Source organism: Chelon labrosus, assembly GCF_963514085.1.
Source record: "Chelon labrosus genome assembly, chromosome: 16".
NCBI lineage: Eukaryota > Metazoa > Chordata > Actinopteri > Mugiliformes > Mugilidae > Chelon > Chelon labrosus.
In genome coordinates, this window is record NC_140349.1 from 18,589,515 (window position 1) to 18,605,142 (window position 15,628).

At 40.8% G+C, this 15,628-nt stretch overlaps 2 protein-coding genes across 2 annotated transcripts; both read right to left on the reverse strand.

Moving 5' to 3' along the window:
• Nucleotides 1-53: 53 nt before the first annotated feature.
• Nucleotides 54-3,419, reverse strand: LOC311501771 (glutathione S-transferase A-like). Its single transcript, XM_084563767.1, has 6 exons — nucleotides 2,796-3,419; nucleotides 1,474-1,539; nucleotides 1,272-1,377; nucleotides 837-955; nucleotides 669-757; nucleotides 54-537 (listed from the first exon to the last, which is right to left on the reverse strand). The coding sequence occupies exons 1-6, from the start codon at nucleotides 2,961-2,963 to the stop codon at nucleotides 405-407; spliced, it is 681 nt and encodes a 226-aa protein (XP_084419893.1). The 5' UTR covers nucleotides 2,964-3,419; the 3' UTR covers nucleotides 54-404.
• Nucleotides 3,420-4,018: 599 nt separating this feature from the next.
• On the reverse strand, nucleotides 4,019-13,908 carry LOC311500999 (uncharacterized protein). Its single transcript, XM_084562637.1, has 12 exons — nucleotides 13,661-13,908; nucleotides 13,453-13,518; nucleotides 13,138-13,243; nucleotides 12,211-12,329; nucleotides 11,323-11,408; nucleotides 11,068-11,194; nucleotides 6,917-7,114; nucleotides 5,255-5,320; nucleotides 5,053-5,158; nucleotides 4,469-4,587; nucleotides 4,291-4,379; nucleotides 4,019-4,160 (listed from the first exon to the last, which is right to left on the reverse strand). The coding sequence occupies exons 1-12, from the start codon at nucleotides 13,826-13,828 to the stop codon at nucleotides 4,028-4,030; spliced, it is 1,383 nt and encodes a 460-aa protein (XP_084418763.1). The 5' UTR covers nucleotides 13,829-13,908; the 3' UTR covers nucleotides 4,019-4,027.
• Nucleotides 13,909-15,628: the final 1,720 nt, after the last annotated feature.

The window sequence follows — 15,628 nt, forward strand, 5'->3', positions numbered from 1 at the left end:
AGTGTATAATCCAAAAAACAATTAAGAAATAAACAAAAGAAACGTACAAACAATTCAGTGTCATTGGTGAGATTCTTTAATAACAGTCTACTAACATTTGGATTTCATTCACTGTGAAAAACAATGGCTGTCAACCTGTATGCAGAGAGACTAATATGAACCTTTTACAGCAAAATAATTAGCTTTAGAGAAAAATAAACACATAGGCTACAAACTGTTGTCATAGTAACCTGTTAGTCAACGGAGAATGACTTAAGATACACACACACACAATGAATGAGGACACAAAGCAGCAATGTTACAAAGTGACATTGTGACTCCTATCAATCCTTGCAGAACCATATATCTACCATTAGAATTCTCTGATAGACAGTAGGTATTGAGAACGTAAGTGTGTGAGAATATCAGACGTCTTTCAGCGTGTCCTGTGCATTGGGGTTCTCCAGGAAAACTGAAGGCCAGCTGGCTTTGATGCTGGGTCTGTCCTTCAGCAGAGCGTAATACTCTGTCAGTTTGGGGTAACGCTCAGCAGACAACCTGCAGATCAGAGGGTAGCAGGCATTTAGAACCGCGACATGAAACAATTATGACTGTAAATTATTATGTAGACTTCAGGGAAAAGAGCCTCCCTTTGTTTGCATTTCTCTTTCTTTCTTTGCCTCTCTTACCCAAATTCAAAGGCAGTGGCAACAGTCGGGAAAACCATCACATCTGCCAGTGAGAAAGACGGTCCTGCCAGGTGACAGCCCGAGCCCATCTTCAAAGACAAAATGTGTGAATACCTCAATGCATGTTGAGTCTGTGTGTGTGTGCGCGTGTGTTGCTCATTCACAGACCTTCTCCAGGTAACCCTCCCAGAGTTTTAATTCAGTGGTCAGAGTCTCTTTGTTTCTCTTCACAGCAGAGACAAGCCTTTCTCCTTCAGGGACATAATATTCATAGTAGATAACTGCACCTGAAAAAAGGGAAAGCATTAAGATTACACAGAGGTCAACATATTCAGCAGGTACTTATCTCAGCCTTGACAAATAACAGCAATGCCTTATTCTTTTCTGCATTTTTCTACACTTGTCTTATCTCTACACACACTCGCCACTTCATTAGGTCCACTAGTGAAAACAAAACACATCTTAATAGAACAGTCCTGCACTACATCTTAGCTGTAAGAAGGTTATAGTTTTTGGCATATGTTTCAAATTACTGAGAGAAAATATATACATGGTTTTACTATGTCTGGAATAGGAGACAGCATAAACTTTCATCTGTCTTACCGAGTTTGTCGTAGAACGTGAGACCCTCAAACATGCGCTGGTACACCAGAGCTTGTTCTTCCGGGCGGTCTGGGATAAGTTTGGTTCCCTGGGACTTAAACGTGTTCTGAGAGAAAACACACAAGTATTTGAACCTGTTTCAACTTGTGACATTGAATTTAGTATCAGAATTAATACATTAGAGTTGGGTTTGTTCCCTCACCTCCAGGTAAAAACAGGCTGCATAGGATTCATTCACCACAATGTCTCCATGTTTGAAAGATGGAATCTGAAATAAACAAACAAGCAGGACAGATTATTAAAGGGCTGACTGCTCTCAGGGTTATCAACATCAACCATCTACTAGAGTAGAGTCCACAGGAGAGCTACCTCCGTCACCAAGGACCCCACCCATGCCCAACGCAGACTGTTCACACTTCTACACCCAGGCTGGACATACAGAAATGTGAAATACAGGACCTCAAGACTGAAGAAGCCTTTTTCCCCTGCCATCAAACTCCTAAACAGCTGACAGGAGTCTATAATCATGGGATACAATTAAGACTGTGCTCCTCCACACAGGGAATATTAGGAACAATTTATTACTGTAAAGCATTTTCTAAAAACAAAATAGTAAGAAATGATATTGCTTTCTTTATGATTATAAGAGTAAATAAAAAAAGCAAGTAACATAGTCTATATAGGGGTTTATGAGGTTAGCTTGTTGGGGTGCTGGGTGGTACGTTAGCAAAAAGACACGAGCATTACGACTTAAGACTCAAGAATTAATATAACTCATTTTTAAAAGCTGTGGTAAACAGACTATACGGCGAAATAAAAAATACAGTCCTGTGAGTTAATAAAAGCATTTTAGATAAAACGAATAGTTATTTGCCTGTACTGGGAATGTACGAATTTTTGAGCGGGGTTTGGCATTAACTACAGAGCAACACCGCCTTTGTGGAGGAAAAAAAAAAAAAAAGACATGAAGTTGCCGAGGGGCCGAGTGGTCCCTCAACAAAAAGACACTTACAGCATTAAGTCACAATTGACATGAATATATCTCGTTTTTAAAAGCCGTGTCAAACAGAGTATTAGCTGAATTAAAAAATATATTTTTAATAAAAGTCTTCAGTGTGGCTCAAGCAGCTAGGCCATGTTGTTGTTTTTTTTTGCTAATACAGGAAATCATTAAATGTTAACATTTTTGAGAGGAGTTTGGCGTGAACAGTGCAGAGAAGCACGCTTATTATATCACTGGGGTTGTGATCATAACGTTAAGCTCTTAATTTTAACATTAATGTAGGCCTATATCTCGTGTTGTGGCAAACAAATTATAGCCCGAATTAAAAAATACTGTTTTGCGATTTGATAAAAGTCTTCACTGTGCTTCGAACATGTATGATTCTTTGCCAACAGTGGAAATTATTATGTTCCAATTTGTCGGTGAAGTTTGGTGTTAACTACCTTGCAGAGCAACAGGACGTTTTTAGCGTCGTTGTGATTTTTTATGCTCATATCACGATTCTAAAGGCTGAACCCTACCTGTCCCCTGGGATTTATATTCAACACTTCTTGGGACTTGTGCTCCATTTTGTCGAAGGAGAGCGCTTTTTGGTTGTATCCCTGCAGCTTCTTCTCCTCCAGGGCGATCATCACCCTCCAGCAGGGGCAAGAGCCGGAGGCCCACAGCAGAGTCATGTCCTTTGCCATGATTTTAGACTTAACGGATCGAAGTTCCGACTGTCACTGAGGCTGAATGAAGAGGGACGGCTGAATAGTTCCTCAAAGGCAAACGTGAAGCCGAAGCTAGTAGAGCTCCCTCTGGTGTCTGGCTGCAGAATAGGCCATAAACTCCACCTCCTCCATGTCAGTGGATGGACAGGGAAGTACACGTCAAATAATTGTTTTCAAGGATGATTTCAGTCATTTTTGTTAGTTAATATAATACTGATGCATATTCACGAGTTCATTTTTCTGGGAAGTTTCTTTTCAGTTAGTTATTTGACGCTATAGAAACAGGATGTGACATCATGACCACATGAGAGTTGGGAAAAATAATTACAGTGTATAATCCAACATTTCCTTGAGGTAGAGTGCCACACGGAGGTTGTGCGGGTCAGACTGACTATGTGGCCTAGCCACAGTAGAAAGTCTGACTATTTGAAAAGCGAAAGCATGATCTAGCCGTTACTTTCTTTACAAAGTTAATATTTACAAAATCTAAAGGAATCATGCATTACACTTATAAAATTCGCACATCGTGGAACGAACAGACAGTAGGTTACATGAAATATTTATGCAAAACCAATAGAATTTTAAAGAATTATATTAGGAAATAAGACACAACATACAAAAACAATTAACAAACAAACAAAAGAAACGTACAAACAATTCAGTGTCATTGGTGAGATTCTTTAATAACTGTCTACTAACATTTGGATTTCAATCACTGTGAAAAACAATGGCTGTCAACCTGTATGCAGAGAGACTAATATGATGAACCTGTTACAGCAAAACAATTAGCGGAGATTGACTTAAGATATACACACACAATGAATGCGGGCACAAAGCAGCAATGTTATTAAGTGACAATGCGATTCCTGCCGATCCTTGCAGAACCACATATCTACCATTAGAATTCTCTGATATACAGTAGGTATTGAGAACGTACTAGAAAGCTAACAGCTGTATCATGTTTAAGTTGAGACTTGATTATCTGAAGCATTGCTAGAGGCACCAAAGCAAAACTTTACATTTGTTAGTGTGTGAGAATATCAGATGTCTTTCAGCGTGTCCAGTGCATTGGGGTTCTCCAGCCATTCTGGGGGCCAGCTGGCTTTGATGCTGGGTCTGTCCTTCAGCAGAGCGTAATACTCTCCCAGTTTAGGGTAACGCTCAGCAGACAACCTGCAGAGCAGAGCGTAGCAGGCATTTAGAACCGCGACATAAACCAAATATAACTTTAAATTATTAACCAGACTTCTGGGAAACAGCCTCCCTTTGTTTGCATTTCTCTTTCTTTCTTTGCCTCTCTTACCCAAATTCGAAAGCAGTGGCAACGGTTGGAAAAACCATCACATCTGCCAGTGAGAAAGATGGTCCTGCCAGGTGACAGCCTGAGCCCAGCTTCAGAGTCACAAGCAAAAAGTATGAATACCTCAATGCATGCTGAGTCGATGTGTGTGTGCGCGTGTGTGTGTTGCTCATTCACAGACCTTCTCCAGGTAACCCTCCCAGAGTTTTAATTCAGTGATCAGAGCCTCTTTGTTTCTCTTCACAGCAGAGTCAAGTCTTTCTTCTTCAGGGACATAATATTCATAGTAGATAACTGCACCTAAAAAAAGGGAAAGCATTAAGATTACACAGAGGTCAACATATTCAGCAGGTACTGATCTCAGCCTTGACAAATAACAGCAATGCCTTATTCTTTTCTGCATTTTTCTACACTTGTCTTATTCTCTACACACACTTGCCACTTCATTAGGTCCACTAGAGAAAACAAAACGCATTTTAATAGAACAGTCCTGCACTACATCTTAGCTGTAAGAAGGTTATGGTGTTTGGCGTATGTTTCAGATTACTGAGAGAGCTGTTGATTCAACTGTGTTTTCATGTTGGAGGCTGTGGTTTGTAGTACTATTGAATTGTATTGTGACACATGCTTCTCTTATTTTCACAGACCCATTTTAGTCAGTGGGCTCGGCTAGATAACAGAAATAGAAAATACCTGATCACGACATTTATACGTGGTTTTACTGTGTGTGGAATAGGAGAAAGCATAAACTTTCATCTGTCTTACTGAGTTTGTCGTAGAACGTGAGACCCTCAAACATGCGCTGGTACACCAGAGCTTGTTCTTCCGGGCGGTCTGGGATCAGTTTGGTTCCCTGGGACTTAAACGTGTTCTGAGAGAAAACACACAAGTATCTGAATTTGTTTCAACCCGTGACACTGAATTTAGTATCAGAATGAATACATTTGAGTTGGGTTTGTTCCCTCACCTCCAGGTAAAAACAGGCTGCATAGGATTCATTCACCACAATGTCTCCATGTTTGAAAGTTGGAAGCTGAAAAAACAAACAAGCAGGATGGATTATTAAAGGGCTGACTGCTCTCAGGGTTATCAACATCAACCATCTACTAGAGTAGAGTCCACAGGAGAGCTACCTCCATCACCAAGGACCCCACCCACGCCCAACACCGACTGTTCACACTTCTACCCCCAGGCTGAAGATACAGAAATGTGAAATACAGGACCTCAAGACTGAAGAAGTCTTTTTCCCCGCACTGCCATTCGTCTCCTAAACAGCTGACTATATTCTATATTCAGTCTATATTCATGGGATACTATTAAGACTGTGCTCCTCCACACAGGGAATATTTTGGAACAATTTGAATAATTTATTACAATAAAATATTTATATATATTCTAAAAACAAAATAATAACTAAGAAATATTGCTTTCTTTATGATTGTAAGAGCATATAAAAAAGCAAGTAACATAGGGTTTATGAGGTTAGCTTGATAAGGTGCTGGGTGGTACTGTAAGCGTCGTGGGTATAGCGTGTTTTGGTTTTCATCCAAAAACCAAAACAACCCAGCCAAAAAAAAAAAAAAAAAACCTCTCCTCCTTCCGGTTTCCGCCCCCAAAACAAAAAAAAAAAAAACGGAAGTCGCTCTTCTTCTCTGAACTTTAGCCACATGCGTGTACATAATAAATGCGCACTAAATAAAACAAAATATATTAACCAATTATCTGTAAATCACACATCTGAACTGTCATTAAATAATGTCTTACAGTACGTTAGCAAAAAGACACTTAGCATTAATATATCTGTTTTTAAAAAGCAGTGGTAAATAGACAATACGCCAAAATAAAAAAAAAATAAAAAAAATACAGTCCTGCGAGCTGATAAAAGCATTCACTATAAAGCGAATACAGTAATTTGCCTGTACTGGGAATCCTTAAATGTAAGAATTTGTGATAGGGGTGTGGCGTTAACTACCTAGCAGAGCAACAGCGCCTATGAAAAAAAAAAAAAATGAAGTTTTGCTGCTGAGAGGACGAGTGGTCCGTCAGCAAAAAGACACTTAGCTATAGCATTAAGTCACAAACATTAATATATCTCGTTTTAAAAAAAGCCGTGGCAAACAGTATTAGCCAAATTCTAAAATATCCTTTTGATAAAAGTCTTCAGTTTGGCTCAAACAAGTAGGCCTATGATTGTTTTTTGCCAATACAGCAAATCCTTAAATGTTAATATTTTTGAGGGGAGTTTGGCGTGAACTACCGTGCAGCGCAGCACGCTTATAATAGCTGGGTTGTGATCATAACGTTGCTTAAGCTCTTAGCTAGGATTAACATACAAACATTTACGTGTATCTCGTGTTGTGACAAACAACTTATAACCCGAATTAAAAAATACTGCCTTGTGATTTGATAAAAGTCTTCATTGTGCTTCGAACATGTATGATTTTCTGCCAATAGCGGAAATCATTAAATGTTACAATTTGTCGGTGTAGTTTGGCGTTACCTTGCAGAGCAACAGCACGTATATCGCGTCGTTGTGATTTTTTTATGCTCATATCACGATTTGATTTTGTGGGAGGTAATCAAAGATTTTTGTTTATTTTACGTTCGACACGTTCGTGGGAAACCCTACCTGTCCCCTGGGATTTATATTCATCACTTCTTGGGACTTGTGCTCCATTTTGTAGAAGTTGAGCAGTTTTTGGTTGTATCCCTGCAGCTTCTTCTCCTCCAGGGCGATCATCACCCTCCAGCAGGGGCAAGAGCTGGAGCCCCACAGCAGAGTCATGTCCTGTGCCATGATTTCAGAGCTAACGGACTGAAGTTCAGCCTGTCACTGGCGTAAACGGAATGAAGAGTGACGGCGGAACAGCTTCCTCAAAAGGAAAAGTGAAGCTGAAGCTAAGCCACACCCTAGAATGTAGATTGACCAATCACAGCCCCTGGTGTCTGAGGCGAAGTCCCGCCCCCCTACTTCCGGGTTATGGGACCTATCTTTCGAAAAAATATGAACGGCAGTCTATGGAGAGATAATAATTATTTTTTGGTCCCGATCGAATTGTGGCATGAATTTCACATATGATGTGTGTGAATTTAAAAGATAATTTTTCACGTCAAGAGATAAATTATTTGACGTAAATAAGCTGAACAACATTAGGTTTTGTATGAGATCGCTTAGTGAACTACATCTCTCTAGAGATCCCTAGAGAACTATGGCTGTCTTGTGTCCAGAGGAAATAAGAGAGTCATGTGTAAGAGGGAGTGACTTCTCTTGCTTTGCGTCGAAGCTTTGTTCTTACCATGACCTATTTTGTGGAACGATACACACTGAGAATGTAACACTAAAGCTATTTGCATTGCACTGTAGATTTTTATGGTTAAAAAATAACTTTCATGAAAACAAATGCTGTAGACTGTACAGCCTCGGGAAAAATAAGCATGGATAGTAAAAGTAAGTGAATGCTTGTTATGTTAACTTAGTGACTCCAGGCATTAGTCTCCATTGTTAGATTTAAAGGGCTCTTGTTAATGCTGCTGTTATTTCTTTTCATCTTTGCATTGCTAAAAACTTACAGAGGATACACAACAAATCTGTTCCTGCAGAAATGTGCAGCTTTCCTTGTTGTGTATTGTGCCAGTGAAATGTGAAGTTGAACACTCACAGTGACTCAGCACTTTTCACTCACCCCTACACACAGAGAGGAAGAAAACCCATTTCAGCACTTCAAGAATTGTTTGGAGACAAAAGAGGAGACCTACACAGTATTAGGAAGGTGGTCATAATGTTATGCCTGATCTATTACATTCATTCATCCTGCAGCTGCATGAAGAAGTTGGTCTGGTTTGCAGAAACTGACTTTAATGACATATAAGAATATGCCAGCAGAGAATGTTGTTTGGACGTAGCAAACCTGTGATAGTGACTTTAAGACTTCTGAATAAAAATGCAAATGCTCCAGTAATCACAGCTTAAGAGGCAAAGCAAGGGAAGCCCCGTGTACACGGTGCCGCAATGAACCCACAATCCAGAACAGTAAACAAGGACCAGGATGTGAACAGGGACACGCAACACATCCACAAAGCTGCATCACAAGCCTTAATTTTTTATTAAATTGACTCAGATCAGACACCCATACAGCATGGGCAGTGTGGCTCAAAGAGGACGTGCACTCAACATAAAATGCAAAATCATGCAAAGGATGCAATATTAATCTGATGTGAAGTATGTAAACAATGACACGGGGCATTTGAGTTACCTTTGTGCAGAGCAAACCGGTTGTGGCACGCCCATTCAAATTGTAAAACAAATGGATTATGTCTTCTGAGTCACCGTCGACCTGCTTTTACCCACTTTTATAGTCACCACCTAAACACATACAGAGGCAACTGGAAGGTCCAAACTTCACTTTGTGCTTTACACTCAAATTCTAGGCATTTTGTTTTTGTTCTTTGCTATTGTTGTAGCCTCTGTACATATGCAGAGAGACTAATATGAACTTGTTTCAGCAAAAACAATGAGCTTCAGAGAAGAATTAACACACAAACTGTTGTTATAGTAACCTGTGAGATTGACTTTAGACATACACACACAATGAATTCGGGCACAAAGCAGCAATATTGTTAGGTGACATTGTGACTCCTGCCGATCCTTGCAGAACCACATATCTACCATTAGAATTCTCTGATAGACAGTAGGTATTGAGAACGTACTAGAAAGCTAACAGCTATATCATATTTAAGCAGACACAACTGCAGATCAGAGGGTAGCAGGCATTTAGAACTGTGATATAAACCAATTATGACTAAATTATGAACGAGATCTCAGGGAAATGGCTTCCCTTTGTTTGCATTTCTCTTTCCGTCTTTGCCTTGCTTACACAAATCTGAAAGTTTTGGCGACGGACGGAAAAAATAGCGCATCTGCACACCATACCACAACAGCAACACCATCGTCCAGTTCACGGATGACACGACTTTTATAAGCCTGATTAGTCATAACAATGAGTCGGTCTACAGGGATGAAGTGCAAAGACTCACGGCAAGGTGCTCGGACAACAAGCTGCTACTGAACCTCAAAAGCAAAGAGATGGTGTTTGACTTTAGGAGGAATGGGGGGGAACATGCTCCTGTTAACATCAAAGGAGACGCAGAGGACAGGGTCAGTGAGTACAGATTTCTGGGAACACACATTTCTCAGGACCTCACATGGCACACTAACACCACTGACCTTGTGAAGAAAGACACAGCAAAGACTGTACTTCCTGATGTTACTGAGAAAGGTGAACCTGTCCCAGGATCGGTTACTATGCAGCCACAGGAGCTCTGTGGATAGCACAATCACCCACGACATCCTGGTGTGGTTCAAAAGCTGCACCGTGGCTGACAAGAAGGCTCTGGAGAGAGTCATCAAGTCAGTGCAGAACTTCAGTAGAACACATCTTCCCACACTCTCACACAGATTGAACCAGAAATCTACACAAAGCCACAGACATCACAAAGGACTGCTCCCACCCAGGGCTCTTTACGCTGCTTCCCTCTGGGAGGTGCTACAGAGCAAGCAGAGCTCACATCTCCAGACTCATAAACTGTTTTTACCCAAAAGCAATAAGCAAGCCAAATGCTTGAGACTGTGGACTGTGCAACCCACGGTGCAACTTCAGTGTGCTGATAAATACTTGATACTGGTACGGTGCAATATAAGTCAATAAAAAAGCTTTGACCAATTTGTTATAACTGGACATTCTGCACATAACACAACTGTACATACTTCTCACGCACCACTTAGCCCTAGTACTGTCACTTCTGTGTCACCTCCACCTTCAATAAATAATATCTGCTTTACACTTCTGACTAGATGCTAGATGCATTATATTGACTCTGTATGTGCACTCAGCACAGTAACAATAAAGTTGAATCTAATCTCATCTTATTGACAGCATCCTAACCTTTGAACCTCAGTACAGGACTGGAAATGTCTGTACACCAAAGACACAAGATTCTAGATTCATTCCTTCAACTGCAACACTACTCATTTTATCTTTTTTCTATGAAATGCGCACATTGGTTTACAGTGGAATTTCAGTGTTTTCACAAGGGGGGCAATGCTACACAAAACTCACAACTGAGTAAGAAATACCAATAAAATGGCCATATTAAAAAACTGCATGGGTGTGTGGTTAATAAGTCATGTGTTTATGCTAATGTACGCAAACTGGCCATGTTGAGTTACCTCACAGTGTCTGTGGCCTTTATTTAACTTTGTTTCACATTTAGCTGCTGCAAACAGTGCAGGATGCTGGATCAGAGCTTTGTGTGGGTCTCTGTGAGAGAGACTTCACAGCTTGTTATGTCCCACATTTTTTATCATGTTACCATGAGCGTACACAACAACCAGGTCTGTTCATGGTTGTGAAACTGTGGTAGCACGATGATGAGCAGTTGTTTCCTCAACATGCTACTGCACCTCAAATGATGCAGACAATGTGGGACGCATTTTAATGGCAGGCGTGAAGACACATAATGCTGCTGGTGTGAACGGGGCCTGAAAGACATTTAGCACATTTTAACTCCCCCAATGCATTTGACCTCTTGCTCTGTGGATTATGACCTCAAAATGAATGAAGCACAAAATGTTGAAATTCTGTTTTTTTATTGCTTTAGTTGAAGTTATAAACTGAATAAAAGAAATTGTGTCCCGCTACAGTAGTGTAGTGAAAGGAGTGGTTACAAAAAAAACACAACAGGAACAGTTAAGTGTTTCAGCTGATCAGTGTTCACATCTCAGATGTCTTTCAGCACAGGCTGTCCTGGAGTCTCCAGCCAGGTAGGAGGCCAGGAGGTTTTGATGCTGGGTCTGTCTTTAAGATTGTTATAGTAAGCGGCCAGCTTAGGGTAGCGCTCCTCACATAACCTATAGAAAAGAAAGGAGAAAATGTTTGTATGTCACTTTAAATTGTGCATCCATCTGCATTTATTATTGCATCAATTAATCTTATTAAGATGTTAATAGCAGTGTTTCTAGTCCTTCAGTTTACTCACTCCAAGTGGAAAAGATAAGCAATCACTGGGAAAATGCAGACATCAGCCAGTGAATAGGTCTTTCCTGCCAGGAAACTGCCTGATCCCTGGATGTGTGAACAAAAAAAAGTTAAACAAGATAGCCATGTTAGCTTGGGGAAAATAGAGCACACACATGGAATTTCTACAATGTAAAAATTTACTTTTTTAAAGGACCAGTGTGTTAGATTTAATGTCATCTAGTGGTAAGGTTGCAAACTGCAACCAAGTGAATCTCCCTACCCTATTTCTCTTAATACCACCCCCTAAATCCTACACACTGGCCCTTTAAATGCTGTACATAGTTTAAAATTACAGGAAATGAATTTTTTGTTTTCTACTGAAAGGAGATCACCTCCATGCTTACAGCAGATGATTAGCTCATGTGAACAAGAAAACTAGAAACAATGTTAAATAGCCAGTATGCCTCTGTCCAAAGACAATAAAACTTACAAAATAGGAAGCCATATTTCATTTGTGTAATGACTACAACAGTGTCAAAATTACAAGTTGTGGTTTTACAGGGATCACTGGACGAACCAGGAAATCACTGCATTCAAACAAGAAATAGTGTGATACCCCACGTAAAAACCACAATAACAAATTGAAACTTTATTTGAGATAGGATAAATTAAGATAAGATAGGATTATCCCACAGTGGGGAAATTTGCACTGTTGCAACAACACAGCGTGGGTGAAGCTGTCGGCTGCTGAAGACACTGTCCACTGCTGTTATAGCGCCATGGACGAGATGAGATTGGTTTTCCATCAGCGATGAGAGCTTTACTTCCATCTTCCAATCACCCACCACCTCTACAGGCTCAAAAGGGCGGCCCAGAACAAAGTCGGCCCAGAACAAAGAAGGTCTACCTTCTGCAAGTATCCCTCCCAGAGCTTGATCTCAGCACTCAGAGCCTCTCTGTTTCTCTTCACAGCAGAGTCATGTCTCTCTCCCTCAGGGACCAAATAGGTGTAGTAGACAACTTCCACTAAAAAGAAAAAAACAAAGACAGAAAACATGCGTTCAGCCACAAGACGAAGCCCTGAAATACATCCACACATTGGGAAAACATTCACTCCCAGTCTAGTTTGTGGCTAATTGCTTTCATTTACCAACAGCAATGGTAGGGGTCAGTGAGGACAAGATTATGTAATATCAAGTTGAGGACAGTAAACATAGCTCAGATAGAGGTTGCAAAGGCCTACTTATTACAAAAAAAGTTAATTTCATGCACAAGTTTATAACTAGGAATTCAGCTATCTTATTTTTGCATTACAATCAGAAAAAAAGAAGTCTCATGACTTTACATCCGAGCTAGTGAGAGCATGTGATCCCTTGTGGGATTAACACATGACCTTTCAAGATCACTACCTGTTGTGAGGAGTGCACAACATACAGTAGAATAGATTTGATGGTTTGTGCCGTAGCTTAATTACTTGGATGCACAGCTCATTAGGGCATGGCATGTGTTTTGAACTGCTCCGTTCTCCTGGGGAGGAGGCAGTTGATGTTAAGCTGCCCTTGAGGGCAGAAGAGGTTGACTGAAGTCATGAAGCCTCAGTGGTTTAACAGTGGCAGGTTGGCATGTGATGTTGCCAAGTGCAAAGTAGTTCAAAGTCCCAAAGGGGAGATCTCAAAATGGCATCAACAACCTCCAAGTCATGTAGTAATAAACCGCTGAAGTGTTATTTGACTGTTATCTGATCTATTATTATTGTTAAGCAGCAGGATTTTCTAGATCAACAAGTATGTCTTGCAAAACAACAAGAAACTACTGCACATCAGGGCAAACGTACCCATTTTCTGCATGAGCGCGAAGCCCTCAAACATGCGCTGGTACATCATTGCTTGCTCATTGGGGCAGTCAGGGGTCAGCTTGGTTCCCTGGGACTTGTACTGGCTCTGTTGTTGCACACATGAAAAGAGCAAATGTTATGAAGAGCAGCATGGAGCTCCGGTTTCTGTTCCTTTGTGGTGTCGGGTGTCTGTTTGTCTACTGGACATTGTTGAACATCCATGCAAAAGTCTCCCTCTTACTTATTAACTCTTGCTTTGTGGCATATGCCCACATAAAACTTTAAGAAGGGCCAGGTTTGGGACATCTTTCTCACCTCCAGGAACAAGCAGGCGGCATAGGACTCATTCAGGGACAAATTCCCGTGTTTGAAGGCAGGAAGCTTTAAAACAGATACAAAATAGAAGTTTAAATATTCATCTGAGGTTCAATCGTTCTTATTTGCATCAGTCAATTTGATATAAATTAGTGAATAACAAGAAACAATAGAGAAATGAATGTCTGAATGTGTGAAATTAACCTACCTGACCCCTTGGGTTCATTGCCATGACTTCTGGAGACTTGTGCTCCCCTTTCTCAAAGGAGAGCAGTTTTTGGTTATATCCCTGCAGCTTCTTCTCCTCCAGTGCAATCATAACCCTCCAGCAGGGGGGAGAGCCGGAGCCCCACAGCAGAGTCATGTCCTTTGCCATGGTTTTCAGAGGGAACTTGCTACACTTGAAGGCTGAAGACGCGAGCGGCGAAGAAAAGGGAAGCAATGAGTGAAGCTGGAGCTGCACAGGCTGCTGGTTTTATAACGAGCCCCGACTCTCCGCATCCGGATTGGTGGAATCCAGTCCCATCCCATTTTTGTGTTGTCATCAAAGACATGTGACTCAAGATGGTTAAGATAGTTTGCACTGAGTTTGAAGCTGTTTTTAAAAACACTTTTGTTGACTCACTGCTATTTAATGTAGTACTGAAACTCATTGCATTTTTAGCAACAGCACAGTTTATTGACGTTTGTGCAGATTGTGCCTCCATCTGCTTGTGTCCAGAGGAAATAACAGAGTCATGTGTGAGAGGGAATGACTTCTCTTGCTTCGCGTTGAAACTCTTTGTTCTTACAAAGAGCTGTTTTGTGGAAGATAGAAAGTTACATAATAGCGCACATTGAGAATGTAATACTGAACCTATTCCGTGAAGTCAAAACTATGCATTGCATTGTAGGTTTTTATGGCCAAAAAAAAAAAAAAAAACTTTTATGAAAACAGGAATAAAAATGCTAAAACATTAATGTAGATATACAATAAATCTGTTGAAACATATCAATATCACTTATTTTTTTATTTTTTTTAAGTGCTCAGTCTAACTATTCCTGCAGGAACGTGCAGCTTTCCTGTTGCGTGTTGCGCCAGTGAGATGTGGCAGTTGAACACTCACAGTGACACAGCACTTTTCACTCACGCCAGCACAAACATAGGAAGAAAACCCATTTCAACACAGTCATTCACACCAAACAATCACATCCTCGCTCAGTGCAACCGGCTCCGTCTATCTTAATTCATCCTTGCATTTGAGATACACATTTCAGGTGGCAATGAATAGAAGAAATGCACCGGCTGTTCACATAGCTCGACTGCAAATTGGCAGTTTCTTTGTGCCCCTTGCTCCTCGGGCCAGCCCTTGAACTCTCGACAGTGTGTACCTGAGCAGTTGCCAGTAACAACAGTGTGTGGAGATAAACAGCAGTTCTGCTACATGTTGAGCACAATCTGTTGCTCTCGTTCTGTTGCAGCTTTCTTGTTGAAGGAAAGTGTGCAGCCCCCCTCCTTCCAGGAACACACTCGTCCTCAACCTCTTTCCACAGGACAAACCGGAATTTCTGTCTTTATCCACACGCAATCTGTGTCTCGTCTGTCAGTTGAATAGATTAGCAGGTTTTGCTTGATCAGCATGACGTAAAATTTTCTATCACTGCTGCATTGTAGGGCAGAGGAGAACAATGGTATTTACATTACAGCTGTCATGTTGGCCCATGTATCTGATACAGATGTCCGTGCAGTGACAAACATGTAATCCCTCTTCATGCCTTTCACCCATGCACCACCTTGGATAAATAAAAATCGAGTGGTTGGATGAATGCAGAGGGTTTTTTTAATGTAGACGTTCTGCTGGAAGGAAGAAGTTCTTGGATACATATCGTAGCAGTACCATTTTCCAAATAAACGTAACATTTTGATGGCTTTCATTTTTGAAACATAGCAAGGAAGCTGGGCTTGTGGGGAAGGTTTTAAATACGCGATCGTCTGCGTGTACATTCATTCATCCTGCAGCTGCATGAAGAAGTCGGTCTGGTTTGCAGAAACTGACTTTAATGACATGTAACAATATGCTATTTTCCCTTTTCAGTTGTTTGGACGTAGCAACCCTGTGATATTGACTTTAAGTCTTCCAAATAAAAAGGCAAATGCTCCAGTAATCACAGTTGACGAGGCAAAGCAAGGGAAGCC